Genomic DNA, 25,659 nt, shown 5'->3' on the forward strand with positions numbered 1-25,659 from the left:
TGACCCGTAGTCCATTTTTGGGTGTAGCCCTTGGGGGGGCTTCATCTGCTCAAAATATACCTGAAGGCCCTTCAATAAATATGACTGCTTTTTATTCCCTTATTTCTGTCTGGCCTGCGGTTTTAGGTAGCCCCAAAAAGACGTTGACACCCTCTGCCATCCTCCTCCTCCTTGCAGAGCCCAGGGCTGCTCCAGCAGCACTTGCAGGGAATGATGCCTTTGCTGGTAGGGAACGCCAGCTCCAAAGGGAGGAACTTGGATGCTTCATTGCAAAAACAGCAGGGTGAGTTTGAGGTGAAATTCCTGGCCTCTGTTTTGTTCCTGAGGATTTCTGTAGGACAAAGCCCCGTCCTGCTCCTGATGGTCCTCTCCTGACGCCCCGTGCTGGACACAGCATTGGGGCTCTGATTTCCCAGCTGGATGTGCTCAAAAAGCCCCCCAGTTTTGCTTTCTTTGTGATTGAGAAACCCAAAGGCTTCATGTGACTTTGTAGATGACTTCACACATTCAGAGAGCAGGAAGGAAGCCGAGCTGCTCTCACTTCGCTTTCTGTGGGGCGGCTGCAAATCCAACCTCATTAACTCAGGAGTGCTCAGAGGGACCCGAAAATGACTGCCCAAACCCCCCCTGAGCCCCCCAGGTGCTGCTGCTTCAACATCAAGACAGCGACAGTGGCCCTGGGGATCTTCCACATGGTGAGTCCTGCAAGGGGGCAGGGACGGGGAGACAGGAGAACAGAGGTGGAACCTCTCCAGGAGGCGCATTGTTGTGGGTTTGTTCACAGGGTTCCCTGACGCTGGAATGTTCTCTGTTCCCAAGAGGAAAACCCAGTGAGTTAAGAGGGATGAACAAAAGGTGGTGGGGGACAGGGAGAAGAGGAATTCACTGCACTGGGGGGAGGGGTTGAATGATTTTTTTTTTTTGTGGCTCTGCCAATTGGAGCTCAGGGAAACTGGCTCTGCTTCCTGTTTTTCTGCTCAGTGCAGGAGCTCCTACCTGAGAGCATCCAGAGCCTGCTGGGTGGGAATGGGCAGCACTGGCAGTGGGAATGTGGGAATGGGGCACTGGAGGGATTTGGGAGCTGGATGAGCAGAGGGTGATGGGCAGAGCTGCCTCCTCTGGGTCTCTTTTGGTTTCCATTGGGATCTTGGCCGTGTCTAGAAGCTGTTCAGGGCAGGGATGGCAGAGCAGGAGAGCCTGGAGGCCCCTCTCTCCCACGCTCCTGGCTGCACTGAGGAGCTTTAGGGGTTTTCAGCCACCCTGAGGATGTGGTTTCTTGCATGGCTGTGCTATTAAAATAATCCCTGTGCTGCTCTGGGTGTGCACAGTCAGCGTTTGGGAGCCCTCGGGGTGGTAACGGGGCTCTCACAGGTTCCTGGGACAGCAGAGCGGGATCTGGGGACCTGCAGCCTGCAGAAATCCCATGGGATCAGCTGCTGTGGCACGGGAAGGACATTCCACGGTCCCACCACAGCTCTGGGTGTGCACTGTCAGGGCGGGGAGCCCTCAGGGTGATAACGGGGCTCTCACCACTCCTTGGACAGCAGAGCGGGAGCTGGGGACCCACAGCCTGCAGAAATCCCATGGGAATGGCAGCTGTGGCACAGGAAGGACATTCCAAGGTCCCCCCTCATCCCTGGAGCAGCAGGAGCTGTACCATCCCTCTTGTCCAGGGTAATTTTTGGATAGGTCTTGTCTTACTTTAGGGGCTATCACACAATAGCAATCATTTCCCCCCTGCCTCTTCTCTCCCTTTCTGATGGTGCAGCTGCAGCTGGGCAGGGGGAGGGGAAGGGAAAAGGGGATTTATACCTTCACTGATTTGCTCCATCAGTGCTGGGGCTTTGGATCAGGATAAATTCCTGCTGCAGGTGCCAGGGATGAATCCCAGCCATGCTGGGTGAGAGCAGTGCCACCAAGGAGCTCTCAGGCTCTGTGGCGAGGTCTTCTCCTCCCATAAATCAGCTCTGCCTCGCTGCTGATCTCTTCAGAGACAACTGGAATAAATCCTGGGCATTCTGGAGCAGACAGGGAAGGAGGAGGAGAGCGAGGGGAGGATGGGGGTGTGTGATCAGCAAAGCTCCACTGGCTGTGGGGGGGTGACCTGCAGGTGACTTTCAAAGACAGCACTGGGGAGTTTGTCCTGCTCCTCAGGCCTCAAGGTGTTTGACAGAGAGATATAGGATCAGGGCTGGAAACCTGCTCCAGTGCAGGAACAGAATTCCCTTCCTGCTGCTCCTTGACTGGAGCCAGAGGAGCCTCGGGAAGCCGTGTCTGCACCTTGTCTGGCCTCAGCTGCACTCCAGCTCCTGTCTTTGGCAGCTCTGTAACTCACAGAGCAGAAATTCCCCTCTGGAACCCGCCCAGGCCCTGTCCTCACCTCTGGACACGACTCAGGCGAGCTCAGAGTGGGATTCACTGAGCTCTCACCAGGCTGGGGCTGGCCCAGGGGTCCCACAGAGCCTGAGCTGCTTCTCCTGGAACAGCTCAACCAGCAGGAGAAGATGAAATGCTGTGAAAGGAAACCAAATGAGAACTCAAAGCACTCCTCACTTCATCCTCAGCCACAAGAGCTACTTGGAAATTCAGGAGAGAAAAGGAGAAGCTCTGACAGGGTGGTTTTTGGGTGGTGCTCTTTGTGCTGGTGTCCCCAGAACACCCCAGCACCCAGAGCACCCTGTCCCTGTCCCCAGTGGCCCCTCTTGCCCACGGTTTCCCCATGGTTTCAAGCTCCCCTTGCAGAAAGCCCTGCTGTGAAGCAGAAGAGGAGCAGCCTCACACCAGGGCCACGTGCACGAAGATAAATCACTTGGAGATCAGGCAAGCTGCAAATATTTCAGGAAAAAAAAAAAAAAAAAGGCACAACATGGCCTCTGAGAGCAGTTTAACCCCTCTGCAGCTGCAGCAGGATTGTCCCCAGGGAATGGGGGCTCTGTGTGTCAGATTCTGCCTTCAGGTCACCCTAATTTATCTCCCTTGATTTAATGACTGGATTTATCTCAGTCATACATTATTCCATAATATTCCATATCATGGAATCCCAGAATGTCTCGAGCTGGAAAGGACCCACAAGGATCCTCAAGTCCAGCTCCTGTCCCTGCCCAGACCCCCAACAACCCCACCCTGGGCATCCCCGGAGCTCTGGCAGCCTCGGGGCCGTGCCCATTCCCTGGGGAGCCTGGGCAGTGCCAGCCCCCTCTGGGGGAAGAACCTTTCCCTGAGCTCCAGCCTGCCCTGCCCTGGCCCAGCTCCGGGGATTCAGATTTCTTCTACCAAGAACTGTGAAGCTTCTTTTACAGACAGGCAGCAAGAAGATGGGGACTGCTCCAGAAGTTCCAGCTCTAGGAGATCAGGGAGGAAGGGTTGGAGAGGGGATGGGAGTTGAGTACCTGGAAGTGAAATCCTCTGGTTTAAACCTGCATTTCCCTTTGCAATGGGAGAGGGAACTGGGTACTTTTCTGTCTGAAATGAGAAGTTTTTGGTTTCTGCCGGAGCTGAGGGGGGATCTGCAGAGGGAGTAGCTGAGCAAGGAGTGCAGGGCAGGCACCACATCCATCCTCCTCTGCCTTCCTCCCAAAAGGCCCCTCTGCAGAAGGTTTATCCCCTTGGATGTGCATTCCCTGCAGGAACAAGGAAGGCTCCACATCCCAGCAGCCCAGCTGCTGGAGAGGTGTCCTGTGCTGGCCTGGCTCTCCATGCCAAGGGAAAGGCCTGGAGGTCTCTGCCTGCTCACAGCTCAGTGCTTCTTTCTTTCTACACAAAATGGAAAATTTTAAACCAATTTTTGCCTTAAAAGTCTCCTGAGTCTCTGAGGCTGGGCTGGGGTTTCCTGCCATGTCCTTATCTTGTGTGACTGCACTTGGTCTGGGTTGTGTGGCTCATTTCCTCACCAGCAAGGGAACCAGGGCCTCGTTTTTCTCTGGCAGACATCAGAGAGGGTTTCTCATGCTCAGCTTCAGCCTCTGGATCTGCTGGATGCGATGGGAGAATTTGGGGTTTGCTGTCCTGCTCTGACCCACTCCTCTTTCAGAACAAAACTGATATTCAGGGCCCAGCTCATCCATTTTGCTCAGGCCTCCTTTTAAGTGGAACCTGAAAAAGCAATTTCTGCCCATATTTCCCAAGCTGGCAGTTGAGGGGTTGGACCAACAGCAGAAATAAAGGAAGCAAAAAGTGTTTGGGAGCCTGAACACAAAACCTCTCAGCCACCTTGCAGTCAGGTGTGATCTCCATGTGTCTTCATTAAGAGATCCCTCTCCTCCCAGGGGGCACCAGCAGCTGTAAAGACACTTTGGATCGATGCAATTTCATCCTTGACAGCGTTCAGAGCTGCCCTGGGAGCTGAAATGCTGTTCCATTAAGCTGAACTCGTGTTAACTTTGTCGTGTCCTCGTGTAATGAGATCTGGATATTCCTCTTTTTCTTGCCAGCTCATGAGCAAATTGCAAAGTTCATTTACTTAATTGAAAAAAAAAGGGAAGACAGCAGAGTGACTCTTGAAGAAGCTGGTATCAGACAGGCCCAGGGAAAACCTGACACATCCTTCCTTCTCACTCAGACTCTGGACAGAATTTTAAATTCAGAGGGACAGGGTGGACAGGGGCTCCCAGTGCCCTCACAGCCTGGCGTGGCTGGGTGGGTGCTCGCTCTGGGAGTGCCACAGTTCTGGAAGCTGCAGCTGGGGCCTCAGAAAGTTGATGAATTTGGTTTGAAATTATTTCTAGGTCTTCTGCGGCTGACACAGAGGGAGAGGGAGGGGCTGTGCTCAGCTCCTGTCACCTCCCAGCCTCGCTTCCCCCTTTCTGGGGCAAGGCAGAGCCCTCCCTCCCATAGCTCCTTTGCAAGGGCAGCACAGCTCCCCTGGCTGGGCATCCCCGCTGCCCAAAGTGTGCCTGGATCCCTCTGAAAACCCAGACCCACCCCCTGCCCAGCCCCAGCCCGTGCAGCAGCTGGCCCTGTGCCGTTCCAGCAGCCCCAGTTTGCAAACACAAGCCCAGACCACAGCAGTGCCACTTCCTCCTCGCCCGCGGCGCTGCTCAGGCCGTGGTTGAAGTGAAAGGTTGCTGCAGCTCTGGTGGAAAAGTTGTTTCAGCTCTGCCTGGGCTGGTGCTGATGTGGGTGGCAGATAGGGCCTGGCTTCTGCATCCCTGCAGGGCCAGAGGGCTCGGGGTCACGGAGAGGGGCAGCTGGAGGGACCCCAGGGTCACTGGTGCCACTCCCTGCTCCAGCAGGGCCATCCCAGAGCCCAGGGCAGAGCAGGGTGTCCATGTGGCTCTGGAATGTGCCAGGGAGGAGACTCCAGCCCCTCTCTGGGCTCTGCCCGGGGCTGGCACTGCCCAGGGCAGTTCTGCCTCCCGAGCAGGGGCAGCTCCTGGGCTCAGGCCCTGCCCGGGGCTCTGGGGCCATCGCTGGGCCTGGAGCAGAGCCTGGGGCTGCCCTGCCCTCCTGCACACAGGGATGGACAGGGATGGCCAGGGATGGACAGGGACAACCAGGGATGGACAGGGACACCCTCAGGGACAGCCAGGGATGGACAGGGACAGCCAGGGATGGACAGGGACAGCCAGGGATGGACAGGGACACCCTCAGGGACAGCCAGGGACGGACAGGGACAGCCAGGGATGGACAGGGACAGCCAGGGATGGACAGGGACAGCCTCAGGGATGGACAGGGACACCCTCAGGGATGGACAGGGACACCCTCAGGGATGGACAGAGCAGCTGGGGCTGCCCCTGGATTCCTGGCAGTGCCCAAGGCCAGGTTGGACACTGGGGCTTGGAGCAGCCTGGGACAGTGGAAGGTGTCCCTGCCCATGGCAGGGGTGGGATGGGATGAGCTTTCCAATCCCTTCCAACCCATGGGCAAATCCCTTCCAAATGTGGGCAATGGTTCCCACATTTCCCATGGAGCAATATTCCCAAATATTCCCGTGGATGGGTTGGAGGCTGCTCTGCTCAGCTCAGCCCCCAGTGCAGGGTGCAAACCCCTTCCTGCAGAGCTTTCCCAGGAAATGACCCAGCAGGGAATGACCCAGCATGTTCCATCCTTTCTGGGATTCCCTAACTCCATGGCGATCTCCTAAGCTGGGCTCAGACATCCCTGGGTGAGTGCAGAAGTTCAGGGCCAGGACTGAGCCCACAGCTCTGGACCTCCCTCCATCTCCCAGCTCATTAAACTCCAGGCAGAATGAGCCCTGGAGGCAGGGGTTTGATGGTCCACTTGGAAAACTTGGGGAAAATCATTCCAGTTCAATGTAAAAAAGAACATTTGGAGACTTTCCTCAAATAATAAAGGAAAAAAAGTGGTGGTTTTGTCAGTGGAGTGGCACAGCTGCACTTACAGGGAGATCTTTCATCTTTTTTGTGTTTCTTTTTACTCTTTGGAATACTGGTATTGCATTTTCCTCAACTCTGGAGCAAAAGGCAATTTCAAAACATAAAACCAGGATTAAAACCATTGAAACAAAACTCACTGCCTTTGTCATTTCTCCATCCTCCTTCTGCTGGCAGTTAAATCCAAAATATTAATAAACTGATAACTCTTGTCTCAGGATTTAAACCCTTTGTGTTTGGCTCACTTGGAGACTCATCCATCCAGCGTTCCCTGGAAATAAATTCACTGCTGGGAATTTGGCCCAAGGCCCCTGAATTGGGTTTTTTGCTTTGTTCTCCAGGTCATGAGCATCCTGCTGCTGATCGAGTATTCCCTGGAGGTGGCCAACGGGAAGGGCTTCTGCAAAGACCTGGACAAGGATTACTACAGAATTGGTGCGTCCTGGGAATGCTGGGAAGCAGCTGTGGGGCACAGAGGGATCCCTCAGTCTTGCATTGCTCTCTCTGTCTTTTCCATCAAAGAGTTTGGAATTCTGGGTCAAAAGCTCAGGAGGGAATTTAGGCTCTCTTGGGGGTTTGCTTTAGGCCAAGGCAGTGTTGGAGATCAATGTGGAGCCCAGAGAAGTTTTTATTTCAGAGGATCAGCCCAAACTCTGCAGCACCTGCAGAATCCTTCAGCTCCCTCTGGAATCTCCTGTGGATTCCCCTGGCAATCCTGGTTTCCCTTCCTCTCCCTTTTCCCCAGCTGTGAATCATTCCAGCCTCACACACACACTCCTGACCTCCTTCACATTCTGGGCATTTCCAGGGAAACACTGAAGTGTCCCAGAACTCCTCAATGGACAGAGGGGACAAATCCCACCCACACTGATCTCACAGATGTGTGGGCTGTGGGACACTGCCACCAACACACCAACGCTCCTCCATGCCATGGAACCATTGCCATGGAGCCATTGCCATGGAGCCATTCTCATGGAACCATTCCCATGGGACCATTCCCATGGAACCATTCCCACGGAGCCATTGCCATGGAGCCATTCCTGTGGAACCATTCCCTTAGAGCCATTCCCATGGAACCATTGCCATGGAGCCATTCCCATGGAGCCATTCCTGTGGAACCATTCCCTTAGAGCCATTCCCATGGAACCATTGCCATGGAGCCATTGCCATGGAACCATTCCCATGGAGCCATTGCCATGGAGCCATTGCCATGGAACTATTCCCATGGAGCCATTTCCATGGAACTATTCCCATGGAGCCATTTCCATGGAACCATTCCCATGGAACCATTCCCATGGGACCATTCCCATGGGGCCATTCCTGTGGAACCATTCCTGTGGAGCCATTCCTGTGGAACCATTCCCATGGAGCCATTCCCACAGAGCCATTCCCATGGAGCCATTTCCACAGAACCATTCCTGTGGAACCATTCCCATGGAGCCATTCCCACAGAGACAATCCATGGAGCCATTCCCATGGAGCCATTCCCATGGAACCATTCCCATGGAGCCATTCCTGTGGAACCATTCCCATGGAGCCATTTCCATAGAGCCATTCCCTTGGAGCCATTCCCATGGAACCATTCCCATGAGGCCATTCCTGTGGAACCATTCCCTTAGAGCCATTTCCATGGAACCATTCCCATGGAGCCATTCCCATGGAACCATTCCCATGGAGCCATTCCTGTGGAACCATTCCCATGGAGCCATGTCCATGGAACCATTCCCATGGAGCCATTCCTGTGGAACCATACCCATGGAGCCATTCCTGTGGAACCATTCCCATGGGGCCATTCCTGTGGAACCATTCCCGTGAAGCCATTGCCATGGAGCCATTCCCATGGAACCATTCCTGTGGAACCATTTCCATGGAACCATTCCTGTGGAACCATTCCCACAGAGCCATTCCCATGGAGCCATTTCCATGGAACCATTCCTGTGGAACCATTCCCACGGAGCCATTGCCATAGAGCCATTTCCATGGAGCCATTCCCATGGAACCATTCCCATGGGGCCATTCCTGTGGAACCATTCCCATGGAGCCATTCCCACAGAGCCATTCCCATGGAGCCATTTCCACAGAACCATTCCTGTGGAACCATTCCCATGGAGCCATTTCCATGGAACCATTCCCACAGAGCCATTCCCATGGAACCATTCCCACGGAGCCATTGCCATAGAGCCTTTCCAATGGGGCCATTCCTGTGGAACCATTCCCATGGAGCCATTCCCACAGAGCCATTCCCATGGAGCCATTCCCATGGAACCATTCCTGTGGAACCATTCCCACGGAGCCATTGCCATGGAGCCATTTCCATGGAGCCATTCCTATGGCTCTCCTGCCTCTCAACTGGACAGAGCCACACCACCCCTCCCTCCCCCTGTGACCCCCATTCCCAGATTCTCCCAGCCCCTGGTGTATTTTTCCAGAACACTGGTGGCTGGAAGAGGCAGCCAAGCCATTCCACAGCTCACAATTCCTGAAGGATTGAATTCCTCCAGTAGGATCCAGCTCAGATCCTTGCGAAGACCTGGAGCTGCCTCATGAGCTGCCATCTAAAAAAAACCAAAGGCCTCAAATATTGCCCAACCAGGATGTTCTTCCGGAGATGTTTGGAAACAAGTGCAGGGGGGTTTTCCTTTCTTGAGTCCTTTCCCGTGAAAAACCACAAGCTGAGAGAACCCCGGGAGCAAAAGAAGGAAGCCAGGCCCCCTCCCTGCTCCGCCCATGCCCACGGAGAGAAAACACAACCCCTGGCAGCCAGGAACTGCTGTTCCCTGATTCTCCAGAGCTGAAAGTTCCCTGTACATGGAGGAAAAGGAGGCTGAGTACGGGTTCCTGCACATTCCAAACCCTCCTGTTCCCAGGACAGGAGTCAGAAATAGGGGAAAGCACCACACCAGGAACAGGCACTGCCTGGCGAAGTTACAAAAGCTGGCTTCACGTTTTTCCAAGGAAAGATGCAGCACTGGGCTCCGCCAGGGCTGTTTGACATCAGCACTCAAAGGTTTGGTTCATCCAGCAGAATCATGGAATGTCCAGGCTGGAAGGGATTTTAATCACCCAGTTCCAAGGGGAAGGGCATCAGTGAGCAAAAAAAAAGGGAATTTGGGTGAGTCCTGCTGATAGGAACCCAAGCAAGGGCAGTGCAATGGTTCCCACATTTCCCATGGAGCAATATTCCCAAATATTCCCGTGGATGGGTTGGAGGCTGCTCTGCTCAGCTCAGCCCCCAGTGCAGGGTGCAAACCCCTTCCTGCAGAGCTTTCCCAGGAAATGACCCAGCAGGGAATGACCCAGCAGGGAATCACCTAGCAGGGAATAACCCAGCAGGGAATAACCCAGCAGGCTCCAGAGCCAGGGCTGGGATCAGCACAAGGAAACCGGGAGCATCCATCCATCATCCATCCATCCATCCATCCATCCATCCATCCATCCATCCATCATCCATCCTTCATCCATCCTTCATCCATCCTTCATCCATCCATCCATCATCCATCATCCATCATCCATCCATCCATCATACATCCATCATCCATCATCCATCCATCCATCATCCATCCATCCATCCATCATCCATCATCCATCCATCCATCATCCATCCATCCATCCATCCATCCATCCATCCATCCATCCATCATCCATCATCCATCCATCATCCATCCTTCATCCATCCTTCATCCATCCTTCATCCATCCATCCATCATCCATCATCCATCATCCATCCATCCATCCATCCATCATCCATCCATCCATCCATCCATCCATCCATCCATCATCCATCCATCCATCCATCCATCCATCCATCCATCCATCCATCCATCCCTCCATCATCCATCCATCATCCATCCATCCATCCATCCATCCATCCATCCATCCATCCATCCATCCCTCCATCATCCATCATCCATCCATCCATCCATCCATCCATCCATCCATCCATCCATCATCCATCCATCCATCCATCCATCCATCCATCCATCCCTCCATCCATCCCTGTAAAACATGTTCCCACTTCCCATTTTTGATGGGAATTGAAGAACTTGATGCAAGTGTGACCTCAAGGGTTTCCTTCCTCTTTCAGGGTTTGTTTGTTTTGCTGTTTCATGGGGGTTTTTGCGTTGGGTTTTGGTTTGGGTTGGGTTGGTGTTTGTTTTGTTTTTGTTTGTTGGTTTGGGAGTTTTGTTTGGTTGGTTCTTTGTTTGGGGTTTTTGTTTGTTTGTGTATTTTGGGGTTTTGTTGGGGTATTGTTTGTTTGGATTTTTTTTTTTGTTTCTGTTTTTGTTTGTTTGTTGGTTTGGATTCTTGTTTGTTTGGAGGTTTTTGCTTTGTTTGTTTGGGGGGAGGGGTTGAGGGTTTTTTTTTGCTTGCGTTTTTTGGGGTTCTGTCCATGGCACCAACCCACCCCTGGTGCCAGCAGGGAGGATGACTCTGTTTCCTGGGAACAAACAGGAGGCAGCCAGCTCACGGAAAGTTGTTTTCCCTTGGTTTTCCTTTTCTTTCCATCCCTTTGTGTTTGTGGGGTTGTGGAAGTTTTGTTTCTTTGTTGTTTTGTTTGGGGGGGGTTTAATCCAGGTTCTGCTTGGAAAATCCAGCTGGGCAATTAGCTGGCAATGGCTGCTTCCCAATTAATTAGGGATCCTGCCAGAGAGCTGGAGCAGGAGCCCATGGAGAGAGAGAGGCAGGAAAATGTGGCTGTGCTGGACCACAGAAAATCCTGGGATAAGGAGAGAAATCCTCTCTGGGCAAACTCCCGAGTGCTGGTGCTGGAAAAAACCAGGGAAAAAGGCCTTGGGAGACTGGGCTTTAATGGGATTGGGATTGGCTCCTTTAGGGAAAAGGCTTTGGGAATTTGGGATTTAATGGGATTGGCATTGGCTCCTTTAGGGCTGATCCCACAAAGACTGAGTCAGGTCATGAGGAAAAGCTGTTTCCTTGCTTTGCACCATCACAGCCCTCCTTTCCTGGGGCAGGGTGAGTGGATAATTTGGATCATTCCCTGTATCCCACCCCTCCAGATGGCTCCAGTCCCCCTCGAGATCAGCTTTTTTTGGTTTCCTGGCGGGTTGCAGCCTCCCCAGAGGGTTTTTCCCCCCAAGCCTGAGGAAGGAAGAGGCTCCTCGTGCCGTGGGGAGGAAGTTCTGGGCAGAGCTTCTTTGCACACTGAAAGTTTCCCATCAGCAAAGCTCATTTCTGGAGGAGATTTAAAGAGGAGACAGCAGGGGAATTGAAAATCCTTTTTATATCAATTGAAATGAATTTAAATTGCATTTAAATGAGCTCTGTCAGCAGAGGGAGGATGGGAGGGGTGGCGCTGCTGCTGCCACCTGCCCAGATGCGGCTCAGGAGGTTTTCAACAAACCTGGAATTGTTCCAGAGCTTCTCAGTGACATTTTTAGTCCTTTCTGGAGCTGCGGGTAGATTTGTGTCCCTTTACCCTGGGGGAATCTTTGCATTTCCCCCTAAACACAGCAAATGTCCAAATTCTGATAAAGTTATCATTGTTGGGGTCCCTTCCCTGAAAAACAGGGACAGGTTTCTCTGCCTTGACATCTTTAGGAATGATTTTGTCCTCTTGGCAACAACAACAAAAAAAAAAAACAAAAAACAAAACAAAACAAAACCACCAAAAAACACAAAAACAACAACAACAACAAACCCACAACAAAACAAAACAAAACAAAACAAAACAAAAAACAAAACCCCCCCCAAAAAAACCAAAGAACAAACAAAAAGCAAAACAAAACAAAAAGAAATCGATTTAATTAATAAATATTCACTGGAATAAAGAATATCCACTTCTGGAAAGGGAATAAAGGATGATTTGGGGTCTGCCCAAGCACTGAAATCTTCCCTCACCAAAGGGGCACCAAAGCTCCAGGTGAACACTCAGAGCTGGGGGAGATGGAGATGAATTTTCCTTGGGAAAAAAGGGTGATATGGAGCAGTTAAGGATTTCAGAGCAGCTGGAATGTGACAGGGATTCTACAGGCACAATTCCCAGAGTTCTTTATGAGAACAGTGGCAGTGTGGTGGATAAAACAGAGTTAGGCACTGGATTTATTCATAGTTGCATGGAACATCCTCAGCTGGAAGGGACCCCCAGGGACCATCAGTCCTGTGCACCTATGGGAAGGATCAGCTGCTTTAAAAAAAAAAAAAAAAGACAGAAAAATTAAAACTTTGGCTCTTTTCTAGCAGAATTAAACCCTTTCTTGAAGCATTTAGGAATTGAAGAACCCAAACTGGCCAGTGCTGATTTAAACTCAGGTGAAACAGAAGGAAAGGAGCTGGAGGAAGCTCTGGGAAAGGTTGTGCAGAGACTGATAAACAAAAAGCAGCAGAATTTTGCCTCTGGAGAGGTGAATCAGCAGCAGGGTAGGCTGTGATTGCAGGAGGGAAAATTGCTTCCAGGCAAAGGTAGAGCAGGAACTCTGTGGATATAAAACATCCCCCTCACACCCAAAGCAGCTGCCAAAAATCACCCTAAACCCCCTCACATGACATTTTGAGGTGTCCCTTGCATCCCACAGCTGCAGGGTTGGGGGGAGAGATCCCCCCCCAACCATCCCTGGGGTGAAAATTCCTGCTCTTCTCTGAGAGATTCCGAAGATCCTTCAGCATTTCACTGCTGGTTCCTTCATCTGCCTGTCAGCCTCTAAATAATTTCCAGCTCAGGAAAATTAGGATATGAAATTTGGCTCAGAGCTAAGAGCCAAAAGCCCTCTGGGTTTTTTTAATACTTCATTTTGTAGCCTGGGATATTTAACATTTCAGGCCTTGGTCCCGTCGAGCTCACAACCCGCAGCACCTGGTGTATACAGGAACTTCAAAGAGAGATGAAAAATGGGTGTAAAAAAAGGAAAAGAGGGTTAATTCCAGCTGCATGGCAGTAATTCCTGCACAGACACAATTCTTTGTGCCGGGTTGAACCCTCCCTTAGGGGTGTGATGGAGCTGGGACATCTTTTGGTGATGTGGTGATTCCTTTTATCATTTTTTTATCCTTTTCAGCTGATATCGCCACCAGTTTCCTGCTGATCCTCATGTTGTTTGTCATCAGCTTCCATCTCCTGCTCGGGGTGCTCAAGGTACGTTCCCCACAAATGACACTCAGGGTTTGGATGGTGCTCACTGGAATTGTGGTCAAAAAAAAGCAGGAAAACTGCCCAGAATCACAGAATCACACAGGAAAAAACATAGATAAAAATCCCAGAATCACAGAATCACACAGGAAAAAACGCAGATAAAAATCCCAGAACCACAGAATCACACGGGAAAAAAGGCAGATAAAAATCCCAGAATCACAGAATCACACAGGAAAAAAAGGCAGATAAAAACCCCAGAATCACAGAATCACACAGGAAAAAAGGCAGATAAAAACCCCAGAATCACAGAATCACACAGGAAAAAAAAGGTAGATAAAAATTCCAGAATCACAGAATCACACGGGAAAAAAGGCAGATAAAAATCCCAGAACCACAGAATCACACAGGAAAAAAAGGTAGATAAAAACCCCAGAATCACACAGGAAAAAAGGCAGATTAAAAATGTCTCCTGGTTCCAGAGGGGGAGAGGGACTGGTTTGAAGCCTCAGGTTCCTGTGAAAAGCTTCAAACACCCAGATTTACCAAATCTGGGCAGCATTTCCATCGGAGCTGCATTTGAAGCTGCTAAATGAAGGAGATTTTATGATTTGGAAAGGTTTTCTTGCCTCATTTCCTTGCCCTGTGGCAAGTCAGGTCCCATGAGAGAACTGTCACTGCCCTGCTGCTGCAGGGATTCATTTCCCAGTGCAGGAGGAGGAATGACCAGGCCTGGGGCTGGAAACCCCAGGAGTCTGAACCCAGTTCTCCCTCCACAGAGGTGAATTTCAGGGACAGCTGGATGACACCTCTGATGGGAAGTGCTAATGTCACAGAGGGAGAATTCACAGGAATTTTCCAAAGGGGTGAAAAAAGTCAGCATTGACGCCCTGTTTTCTCTGGATCAGTGGTCACTGAAATCAGAAATTCCAGGGAAGTGTTAATTCTTGGAGCACCATCTAAGGTGCTCCATTCCAGGTGTTGACAGCTGGTCTCATTTCCCACTTGGAATGGAAATAACCATTAAATATTGTCGCACTACGACGCGAGATAACTCACGCGCTCTAAGATCAAAAGGGTAAAAGGAAGCAACTTTTATTTCTGACTTCGCAATATGTAGAATTCCAAAGGTGACAGTGGATTGGGGGAAGAAATTGCCACTTCTCCAACTACACTGGTCAAACCAAGAGTCCATCAATTCTCTCCTCCCACAAAGAAGAATGCACAACAATCATTATTGACATGAACATGCGCGAGAACTCCAGTAGAAATATGTAAACATCAGAAGGCATAGAAAACTTTTAAAAGAACTTTAAAACTTTTAAAAGAACAGGGCGACAAAAATGTAATGGTTATATAATAAATAACCAGCACTGCTTTTCCTCCTCAGAAGAGGGAGCGGTTCCTGATCCCCTTCCTGGCTCTGCAAGTCATCGATTTCCTCCTGAGCCTCCTGACCATGTTCAGCTCCTACATCCAGGTGCCAGCGATCATCTCCGTGTCCTCCCTGGGCCACACGGTGGGTGACAGCTCCTCCTCCTTGTTGGAGCCCTGCTCACTGAGAATTGGAGCCTTTCTGTGCTGCCAGGCACTGACCCCCAGGAGAACTCTGCACTGACCTGAGGCCGTGGAGAAGCTTCCAAAATGGAATGGCAGAACTGGGATTGTGGGGGTGGAGTTTGAACAGAAGTGTGTGATGTCACAGGGTGGGAAACTTGGAGTTTAAGGGTTTAGAATACAGTAATAGATATAAAGCAAGATGGAGGTTTTGGGGCAGAGGCTGGGCCTTCTCTTTCTCCTTCTTCTCCTCCTTCTTCTCCTCCTTCTTCTCCTTCTTCTTCTCCTCCTTCTTCTCCTTCTCCTTCTCCTTCTCCTTCTCCTTCTCCTTCTCCTTCTCCTTCTCCTTCTCCTTCTCCTTCTCCTTCTCCTTCTCCTTCTCCTTCTCCTTCTCCTCCTCGGGTTTGGGTGGTTTTGTGTCATTGGATAAAAAGCCCGCATTGCAGGGCACGGGTGGTTGGTTATTGGGTTAAAAGTGAAAATAATTTAGGTGTCATTTCTTAATTGGACACTTTATCCCTAAAAGGCCTTGAGAGAGAGAGATGGGGCTCCATTTCAGTGTGTTGGAGTGAAGTGCTGCAGAACTCAGGGTTTGTGGGACTGTGACAGAGATAAGAACAGATAAACATCTGAGTGCAAACGAGAAATATCGTCTCACAATTTAACCCCAACCCTGGCAGAAAAGAAGCAAAGATTCCACACCTCCCAGGGGCTCCTGGCTTTCCTGAGGGGAGGAATGCATGGAATGGAGGATCGTTCCCTTGGGGTGGTTCCTTATGGAATCCTCTAGGTTGGAATGAAGGATCTTTACCCTGGGCTGTGGTTTGTTATGGAATCCTTTAGGTTGGAAAATGCATTTAGAGTCCTGGAAGGTTGGAATAAAGGATGGTTACCTTGGGCTGTGGTTCTGCATGGAATCCTGGAAGGCTGGAGTAAAGGATCGTTATCTTGGGCTGCAATTCTTCATGGAATCATTTAGGGTGGAAAAGACCTTTAGGATCCTGGAAGGCTGGCATGAAGGATCACTACCTTGGGCTGCGGTTTGTCATGGAATCCTTTAGGATGGAGTAAAGGATCATTACCTTGGGCTATGTTTTGTCATGGAATCCTTTAGGATGGAGTAAAGGATCATTACCTTGGGCTGTGTTTTGTCATGGAATCCTTTAGGATGGAGTAAAGGATCATTACCTTGGGCTGTGTTTTGTCATGGAATCCTTTAGGATGGAGTAAAGGATCATTACCTTGGGCTGTGTTTTGTCATGGAATCCTTTAGGATGGAGTAAAGGATCATTACCTTGGGCTGTGTTTTGTCATGGAATCCTTTAGGATGGAAAAGACTTTTAGGATCCTGAGTCCAGATGTGAGGTGGTTTCTCCTGGCCAGACAGGATGCAATCCTTGGAGGCATAAGGAAACCAGTGACAGCTGGGATATTTATCTTCCTCTGTCTTGAAATGTTGATTTTCTCCTGGATTTGAGGGAGGTGGCTCTGGGTGTGCCCCCAACAAGAGGAGTTTGCTGGAGATAAAGTGAGATTGTCACTGCTCTGGCCAGAGGCTTCTGTGGAGCTCAGATGAAGCCCCAGAAACAGTTTGCTCACTCTTTGGGCCAGCAGAAGGGAAGGTTTGGGTTGAATTTAAGGGCATTTAGTGGCTTAGACTCCGTGTGAACCAACCACAGGCTCTGTGTAAAGTGTGAATAATCTGCAGAGGTGACCCAATCCTGTTCCTGTCCCCTCAGCAGGGCCACGCCAGGACTCCCCTGCTGGCGCTGCAGCTGCTGGATTTCTGCCTGAGCATCCTCACCCTGTGCAGCTCCTACATGGAGGTGCCCACCTACCTCAGCCTCAAGCCTCTGGACAGTGGGGTAGGTCTGCAGCCAGCTCTGCTCGTTTCCCACTCTGGGAACTCCTATAAATTCCCATTCCATGGCTGTGCAGTTTCTCTGGAGCATCCCAAACTGCTCAGTTTGACAACAAAGAGGGTTTTCCGTGTTCTCCCCAGCACTGCTCCTGACTGACAGCTCTTGTGCTCCTTAAAAATAAACCTTGTTTCTCCTGGTAGGGATCTGATGGATGCAAATTGTGGAGCTGCCTGCATGGAAAATGCCTCAAATTTCATCTTTATTAAACAATCTTATTTAATAAGTCCCACCCCAGTGTTGTTTTCAACAGATGGAATCATCACACTCCTAGGGAAGGATGGAGACACTGATTTAAGGCCCTGGGATCACGGTCCCAAGTTTCTCCCTCCAGAGAAAAGAGCAGGAAAACCCCAGTCTGGTGGCAGAAGTGGAAATTAAAATTTTAAAAGTCCATTTAAACAGGGCTTTGCCCAAGGAGTGGAAACAACAGGAAGAAAGCAATATCCCTGTGATCCTGCTGCCAGTGAAAATCCCTTGTTCCTTATTCTGCCTGAACCTTGAACCCCTCTCTGTGGGTGCCCCTGGCAGAGGGAATGAGTGTTTTGGGCTGAGACCTGAGTGTTTTGGGCTGAGACCTTCTCCCTTTCCCCCCAGGGCTCTTTGCCAGCCCTGGAGAAGCTGCCAGCAGAGGAATACGCCAAGGTGATGATCACCTTCACCATCGCCTTCGTGGCTGTGCTCATCCTCAAGGTAAGGACTTCCTCCTCCGAAGTGAGGCTTCCCCAGGAAAATTCAGCTTTAATTCTCTCCCAGAGCTGCCTTGTTGGGCTCTCCTCGGGTGTGGGAAACTTTGAGATAAGAAATGCTGACTTAGAAATGCCATAGAATAGACTTTGTTGAGAGAGAAGTGGAACTAGAAACAAGTTTCAAAAGATGGCCATGCAAATAAGAATAGATACTTTGGAGAAGTAGAACTATGAAAGATGCATTGCAGTAGGACCCGCGAGGGGTAATTTTAGATTTTTGGTTTGAAGGCATTTACAGCAAGGTGTGGCTAAAGCTGACAGGCCAAGAAACGCTTCTAATGTATTGTAATCAGGAAATAGTTGGCTTCTGATTGGTGTGAATTGTAACATCTGTATTGTCTCACCCTTCTCATGAGATGAAAATGGACTAAAAGTTTTTAAAACGCCTCTCAGTTACCCCATCTCTGGGTCAGAAAAAGCTTAATCCAACACCTGGGCACAGTGGGAGCTGTGCCTCCATGCGGTTTATCCAAACCCCTGCCTTTACTCTTCTCTGTGAGTTACCAAGCAAAATCCCTCTTACATCCCCAAATCATCACTGTCCATTCCTGTCTAGAAGGAGAAAAAGGTTGAAAAAACCACAGCAAAGTCCTCCGCTGCAAAGTGCCCAAATAAATGAGATTACTGAGCAGCAGGTGAGATCTTTCATTGGGTGAGTGGCTGTGTCCTCTCTGATATGGGAGCGGGGTTCTGCACCCTGGAACTCCCAAAGTTCATTAAAACCAGGAGCCAAACCCTGCTGGTGCCTCAGGAAGCTCCACATGAGAGGGGTTTTACTCTTCTGTTGCTTCGGTGGCACACAGAACTGATTTTTCACCTTCAGCCCCATGAAGAAAGCCAGAATCGTGCAGGTACTTGGGCAGAAAGTGCTGCTTGTGAGCTGGAAACCATTTTATCTTCTGAGCCCTCCAGGTGGGCCAGAAAAGCCAGTGGGGAGTGGAGAGTTTTGTACGGATGCACTCCAGGCACGGCTTTAAAATCTCTTTTAATATTCCCGTGGAACGTGCAGCCCGAGTGAAGATAACCCCGAGCCCCAGCTGGCAGGAATCTCCCTGCCCTGGCAAATGCATTAATTGGAATTTTCCACAGCTTTACCCACAAGATGCTGGACTTGCAATGGGTTTTTGTGTTGGGGTTGTAAGAGGAGGGATGGGGTGGGATAATAAAACCCCAAAAAGCCACCAGGACCCTCATCCTTTAATCCCAGTGCCAATCCCTCTCCTCCTCCATGGGTAAAATCCCATGGAATTCTCTCCCTGCAGCCTCCCAGCTCAGGGCAGCATGGGGCTGCTCTGCATTACCTGTGGTGGCAGAATCAGTTCAAAATTCCCTGGAAAAAATATTCCAAGGGCAGGGTGATGCTGCCATTAGGGCAATTCCACTCTGCAGCCATGAGTGATCCTAAATCCATGGGGTGGGGTGGGGTGGAGGCACTTTTGGGTTCATCTCACTGCCACTGTGCCAGGGAAGTGGGCAAATATTCCAATAGTCTTTATCTCACTTTGGAATGATAAAGGCCACAGGGATAAGAAAGCAGAAATTAAGGGGAATAAAAGATTCCTTGTGATTTTGATTTATTTCAAAACCAAAATCGGGAAGTGCATTCCTTTGTTGTATGATTTTAATTGATTCCAAAATCAAAATGGGGGAATGCATTCCTTTGTTGTATGATTTTAATTGATTCCAAAATCAAAATGGGGGAATGCATTCCTTTGTTGTATGATTTTAATTGATTCCAAAATCAAAATGGTGGAATGCATTCCTTTGTTGCATGATTTTAATTGATTCCAAAATCAAAATGGGGGAATGCATTCCTTTGTTGTATGATTTTAATTGATTCCAAAATCAAAATGGGGGAATGCCTTCCTTTGTTGTATGATTTTAATTGATTCCAAAATCAAAATGGTGGAATGCATTCCTTTGTTGCATGATTTTAATTGATTCCAAAATCAAAATGGGGGAATGCATTCCTTTGTTGTATGATTTTAATTGATTCCAAAATCAAAATGGTGGAATGCATTCCTTTGTTGCATGATTTTAATTGATTCCAAAATCAAAATGGGGGAATGCCTTCCTTTGTTGCATGATTTTAATTGATTCCAAAATCAAAATGGGGGAATGCATTCCTTTATTGTATGATTTTGATTCCAAAATCTAAATGGGGGAATGCACTCCTTTGTTGTATGATTTTGATATATTTCAAAACCAAAATCAAGGACTGCAGTCCTTTTTTTGAGTGATTTTTATTTATTTCAAGACCAAAATGGAGGTATGCATTCCTTTGTTATATTTTATTTCAAAACCAAAGCCAGGGAATGAAGTCCTTTGTATGTTTTTATTTCAAAACCAAAATCAGGGAGTGCATTCCTTTGCTGTGTGCTTTTTATTTACTTCTTAGATGTATTTTTTAGATTTTTTTATATTTCTAGGATTTTTTTCATGGATGAGTGGAGGTTTTTACCCAGTTTCTATGACAGCTCCAGATTTGCTCTCTGGATGAAGAGGCTTTGGAAGCAGGAAGGGTTTTGCAACATTCCCAAAAGACGCTCAAAGTTTGGATTTACCTCCAGTCTCTGGAATGTTGAGATTGATTTTTTCAGCTCAGATATTTCATGGATTTTTTTTTTTCCCCCCCCCACTTTCTCTTGGCTTGGTGCCAGCACAAAGAGCCCTCATTGTCCTGGGCATGCTCAGCTGCACAGCCCGGGTTTGGGATCTGTGGCTCCCTGTGTTCCCTGAAAATCCCAATGCTCCCGAGCACGTTCCCAGGCCAACACAAACACCAGGCACACGACTCGTGCTGCTTGGAGCAGGGAAAATATTGATTTTACAGGGCCAGCCCCACAGACCCCGCTTATTTCCCTGGGCCACAACCCCCTCAATCAAACCTTTTTCCTCAGAAAATGGATAAATATCCATTTATTGCATGGATAAATCCATGGGCTGCCAGGAGGTCCTGTCAGGGAAGTGCGAAAATGGGATTTTGCTGAATGAAGGGATTTTTGGGGCAGTCCTTGGGTCTCTGTGGTGCCTCTGGTGCTTTCCTAAGGCAGCCAGACTTTGTAACCTGCTCTGAAAAACGACATCAAGGCACGATTTCCTTTCCTGCCTGGGGATATTGTGCTCTCAGAGCTCTCAGTGATGTGTTTTAACAGATTTTATGTTTAATCATTTGATATTGACTGGATTATTGATCCCAGTCCCATCCCAGAGTTGGGATGGGATTATTTTATGTTGAATCATTTGATATTGACTGGATTATTGATCCCAGTCCCATCCCAGAGTTGGGATGGGATTATTTTATGTTTAATCATTTGATATTGACTGGATTATTGATCCCAGTCCCATCCCAGAGTTGGGATGGGATTATTTTATGTTTAATCATTTGATATTTACTGGATTACCGATCCCAGTCCCATCCCAGAGTTGGGATGGGATTATTTTATGTTTAATCATTTTATGTTTACTGGATTTCCAGTCCCACCTCAGTGTTTTGAATTCATGGGATCCAGACTTTGTAACCTGCTCTGGAAAACAATATCAAGGCCACGATTTCCTTTCCTACCTGGGGATATTGTGCTCTCAGAGGTCTCAATGATGTGTTTGACTGGATTTTATGTTTAATCATTTGATATTTACTGGATTACCGATCCCAGTCCCATCCCAGTGTTGTTCTGAATTAATGGAATCCAGACCTGCTCTGGAAAATTACATCAAATCCACGATTTCCTTTCCTACCTGGGGATGTTGTAACCTCAGAGCTCTCAGTGATGTGTTTTAACAGATTTTATGTTTAATCATTTGATATTTCCTGAATTATTGATCCCAGTGCCACCACAGTGCTGCTCTGAGTCCATGGAATCATCACATTCCCAGGGAAGGACAGAGACGCTGATTTAAGGCCCTGGGATCGTGGTCCCAAACTTCTCCATCCAGAGAAAAGAGCAGGAAAATCCCAGGCTGGCAGCAAAAGGGGGAATATGCCCTTTCTGCCCTGCAGTGCCATGGGAAAATGCCCTTTTCCCTCCCTTTTCCCTCTTTTCCAGGCCTACATGTTCAAGTGTGTCCTGAGCTGCTTTAAGTTCATCAAAGCCAGCAGGAGGGACGAAGAGAAAGTGGAGCCACACGCAGTGGAGAAGGTGAGGAAAAGTGAATTTACCCCAAAAGTGGGGCCAAAACAGTGGAAAAAGGTGAGGAAAATTGAATTTACCCCGAAAGTGGGGCCAAAACAGTGGAAAAAGGTGAGGAAAAGTGAATTTACCCCAAAAGTGGGGCCAAAACAGTGGAAAAAGGTGAGGAAAAGTGAATTTACCCCAAAAGTGGGGCCAAAACAGTGGAAAAGGTGAGGAAAAGTGAATTTACCCCAAAAGTGGGGCCAAAACAGTGGAAAAAGGTGAGGAAAAGTGAATTTACCCCAAAAGTGGATCCAAAATAATGGAAAAGGTGAGGAAAAATGAATTTACCCCAAAAGTGGGGCCAAAACAGTGGAAGAAGGTGAGGAAAAGTGAATTTACCCCAAAAGTGGGGCCAAAACAGTGGAAAAATGTGAGGAAAAGTGAATTTACCCCAAAAGTGGGGCCAAAACAGTGGAAAAGGTGAGGAAAAGTGAATTTACCCCGAAAGTGGAGCCAAAACAGTGGAAAAGGTGAGGAAAATTGAATTTACCCCAAAAGTGGGGCCAAAACAGTGGAAAAAGGTGAGGAAAAGTGAATTTACCCCAAAAGTGGGGCCAAAACAGTGGAAAAGGTGAGGAAAAGTGAATTTACCCCGAAAGTGGGGCCAAAACAGTGGAAAAAGGTGAGGAAAAGTGAATTTACCCCAAAAGTGGGGCCAAAACAGTGGAAAAGGTGAGGAAAAGTGAATTTACCCCAAAAGTGGGGCCAAAACAGTGGAAGAAGGTGAGGAAAAGTGAATTTACCGCAGAAGTGGGGCCAAAACAGTGGAAAAAGGTGAGGAAAATTGAATTTACCCTAAAAGTGGGGCCAAAACAGTGGAAAAAGGTGAGGAAAAGTGAATTTACCCCGAAAGTGGGGCCAAAACAGTGGAAAAGGTGAGGAAAAGTGAATTTACCCTGAAAGTGGGGCCAAAACAGTGGAAAAGGTGAGGAAAAGTGAATTTACCCCGAAAGTGGGGCCAAAACAGTGGAAAAAGTGAGGAAAAGTGAATTTACCCTAAAAGTGGGGCCAAAACGGTGGAAAAATGTGAGGAAAATTGAATTTACCCCAAAAGTGGATCCAAAATAATGGAAAAGGAGAGGAAAAATGAATTTTTTCCTGTTAGTGGAGCCAGTGGAGGCAGTGGAAAAGTGAATTTTCTCAGGGATAACCCAGACATGGAGCTCCACCAGCAGAATTCCTACAGCAAAGGGATCAGCCAAAAATCCCCCAGGAATTGCACTGCCACTTCCACAAGAAGTGGAAAAGGGGTGTAAAAGTGAATTTATTCCCGAAAATGGACTCAAAAGCAGTGGGAGGGATGAGGAAAAGTGAATTTATTCCGTGAACATGAATCCTTTAGACTGGTGATCCTTATCCCTGCTTTTTTGGGATCTGAGAGGATTTCCAACCCTTCAAATCCCCAGTAGCAAGTGGTAATAATCAGCTTTTAATTGCAATAAATCCATTTAATTTTACTTCAGCGTAAAATCTTTAAAGTCAACGTGCAAGGAAGGTGAAAGTCAGGCATGGCAGCTAAATGGGAATGGATTCCCTGTGACTCTGATCCAGGAATTTGGGGTTAATTCCAGCTGGACTTTGCTTTCCATAGCTAAAAGTGTTTAAAATCAGCTTTTTCTTCACTTTTCTGTCGGAGAGTTTGGGATTTTCAGTGTTGTAAGGATGGGTGGGAAGGAAAAAGGGAGGGACATGGAATGCTGAGGGATGTGGAATGCTGAGGGATGGAATGCTGAGGACTGGGAATGCTGAGGGATGGAATGCTGAGGGACGGAATGCTGAGGACTGGGAATGCTGAGGGACGGAATGCTGAGGACTGGGAATGCTGAGGGATGTGGAATGCTGAGGACTGGGAATGCTGAGGGATGGAATGCTGAGGACTGGGAATGCTGAGGACTGGGAATGCTGAGGGATGTGGAATGCTGAGGGATGGAATGCTGAGGGATGGAATGCTGAGGGATGGAATGCTGAGGGATGTGGAATGCTGAGGACTGGGAATGCTGAGGTCTGGGAATGCTGAGGGATGGAATGCTGAGGACTGGGAATGCTGAGGGATGGAATGCTGAGGGATGGAATGCTGAGGACTGGGAATGCTGAGGTCTGGGAATGCTGAGGACTGGGAATGCTGAGGGATGTGGAATGCTGTGTTTTACCTTTTGTCTCAGCCAATCTGCTGGGCCCTGTCTTGCCAGCAGCGGTGCCCCAGCCGTGCCCCTCTGCACAATTCCTCAGCTTTCCTCGGGAGTGAGGCTGGCATTCCACACATTCCGGAGCCTTGGGCCGTTTATTGCCCAGGGACTGGGGGCAGCACTGGCACCAGGCGGGTCCAAGCCCTGCTGGCCCCAGCTCTGCTGGACTTCTGCCCTCTGTGCCCTAAATCCCAAGTGGTTCTTTGTCCCTGCTTGGAGCCAGGCAGAGGAACCCTGATTTGCAGAAAAAAAACAAAAAAAAACAAAAAAAAAAAAAACAAAAAAAAAAAAACCACAACTCTACAACTTGTAAAAGTTGTAAAGTTGGCCTGATTTATTTCAGGTGGGATAGCTCCCCCAAAGGACAGCGCACCTCTGAGAATTCTTGAGTCTGTTTTATCCCCTAACCTGTTGCATATGCATAAAGTTTCACGACGGGTTCATGCATATTTATTTCCTAGCCCCGTTTCATATTAAAATGTCTCATCAGTTTTTATGAGCCTGTGCAGTTCTCTAGTAACGTCTAGTAATGTCTAATAACTTAGCTTTAGTTTTCTTTTTAAGGTTGGTGGGGCCCCTCCTTATTTCTCTTTAGTTTAGAAACTTGCGTTTCTTTAAGTAACATTTTTTTAAAACTTTTTTTAACTTTGTTTTTCCTGTAGGTTTTGAGCACAGTAAATTAGTAGATTAAATAAATTTAGCAAGCTACAGACTAAAAAAGTTACAACGGCGCTCTTCAGCTAAATCTGAATTAGTTTCTACTTTAAGGTCAATTTCTAACTCTCTGTCTCAGCCCTCCGGGGTGAAATCCCTGTGATCCCATAACCTTTGGTCTCTTCCAGGCCGTGCTGCCGTCCTATGAGGAAGCCCTGGAGCTGCCTTCCAAGGATTGTCCCCCTCCCTACGTGACCATCTGAGCCCAGCCTGGGGGAGAGCTGGCTCTGGGTGCTGCTGGTGCCTCTCCCCCGCAGAGCCCCAGTCCTCACCCAGAGCAGCTCCCAGCTTTTTCCAGCCACATCCGGCCAGGGAACTGCCGGAGCCTCGTCCCGCTCTGGCACCTCAGTTTCCTGACTCTGGTACCTCCATTTCCTGACCCTGGCAATCCAATTTCCTCACTCTGGCACTTCAATTTCCTAACCTTGGCACCCCAACTTTCTGACCATGGTACCCCAATTTCCTGACTCTGGCACCTCAATTTCCTGACCCTGGCACCCCAAGTTCCTGACCCTGGCACCTCCATTTCCTGACCCTGGCAATCCAATTTCCTCACCCTGGTACCCCAGTTTCCTCACCCTGGCACCTCAATTTCCTGACCCTGGCACCTCCATTTCCTGACTCGGTACCCCAATTTCCTGACTCTGGCACCCCAATTTCCTGACCCTGGCACCCCAATTTCCTGACCCTGGCAATCCAATTTCCTGACTCTAGTACCCCAATTTCCTGACTCTGGCACCCCAATTTCCTGACCCTGGCAATCCAATTTCCTGACTCTGGCTCCCCAGTTTCCTGACCCTGGCACTCCAACTTCCTGACTCTGGCTCCCCAGTTTCGTGGCCCTGGCACCCCAAGTTCCTGACCCTGGCTCTGGTTGCCATCCCTGGAATCTGGGATTTGGCTGCTGTGGGTGCAGGGCTGGCCTGAGCCCTGCCACCCTTGC

General features: G+C 49.0%; 1 protein-coding gene across 2 annotated transcripts; it reads left to right on the plus strand.

Annotated features, from left to right (window-relative positions):
* The first annotated feature begins 557 nt into the window (after positions 1-557).
* LAPTM5 (lysosomal protein transmembrane 5) lies at positions 558-25,401 on the plus strand. 2 transcript variants are annotated; one of them, XM_053964827.1, is made up of 8 exons: positions 558-695; positions 6,674-6,767; positions 13,346-13,422; positions 14,807-14,935; positions 16,713-16,838; positions 17,490-17,585; positions 21,688-21,780; positions 24,845-25,401. In XM_053964827.1, exons 1-8 carry the CDS (start codon positions 609-611, stop codon positions 24,917-24,919), a joined length of 777 nt encoding a protein of 258 aa, XP_053820802.1. In that variant the 5' UTR covers positions 558-608; the 3' UTR covers positions 24,920-25,401. The 2 variants fall into 2 exon arrangements, with proteins under 2 accessions (XP_053820802.1, XP_053820803.1); XM_053964828.1 differs by having other exon boundaries at positions 16,716-16,838.
* Positions 25,402-25,659: the final 258 nt, after the last annotated feature.

This window comes from Vidua chalybeata, chromosome 25 (assembly GCF_026979565.1).
Source record: "Vidua chalybeata isolate OUT-0048 chromosome 25, bVidCha1 merged haplotype, whole genome shotgun sequence".
NCBI lineage: Eukaryota > Metazoa > Chordata > Aves > Passeriformes > Viduidae > Vidua > Vidua chalybeata.

Coding starts and splice junctions, on each gene's coding strand:
- LAPTM5 (XM_053964827.1), top strand. CDS start 609: ATGACTGCCCAAACCCCCCCTGAGCCCCCCAGGTGCTGCTGCTTCAAC. Junction 696..6,673: donor CCCTGGGGATCTTCCACATG/GTGAGTCCTGCA, acceptor TTTGTTCTCCAG/GTCATGAGCATCCTGCTGCT. Junction 6,768..13,345: donor CAAGGATTACTACAGAATTG/GTGCGTCCTGGG, acceptor TATCCTTTTCAG/CTGATATCGCCACCAGTTTC.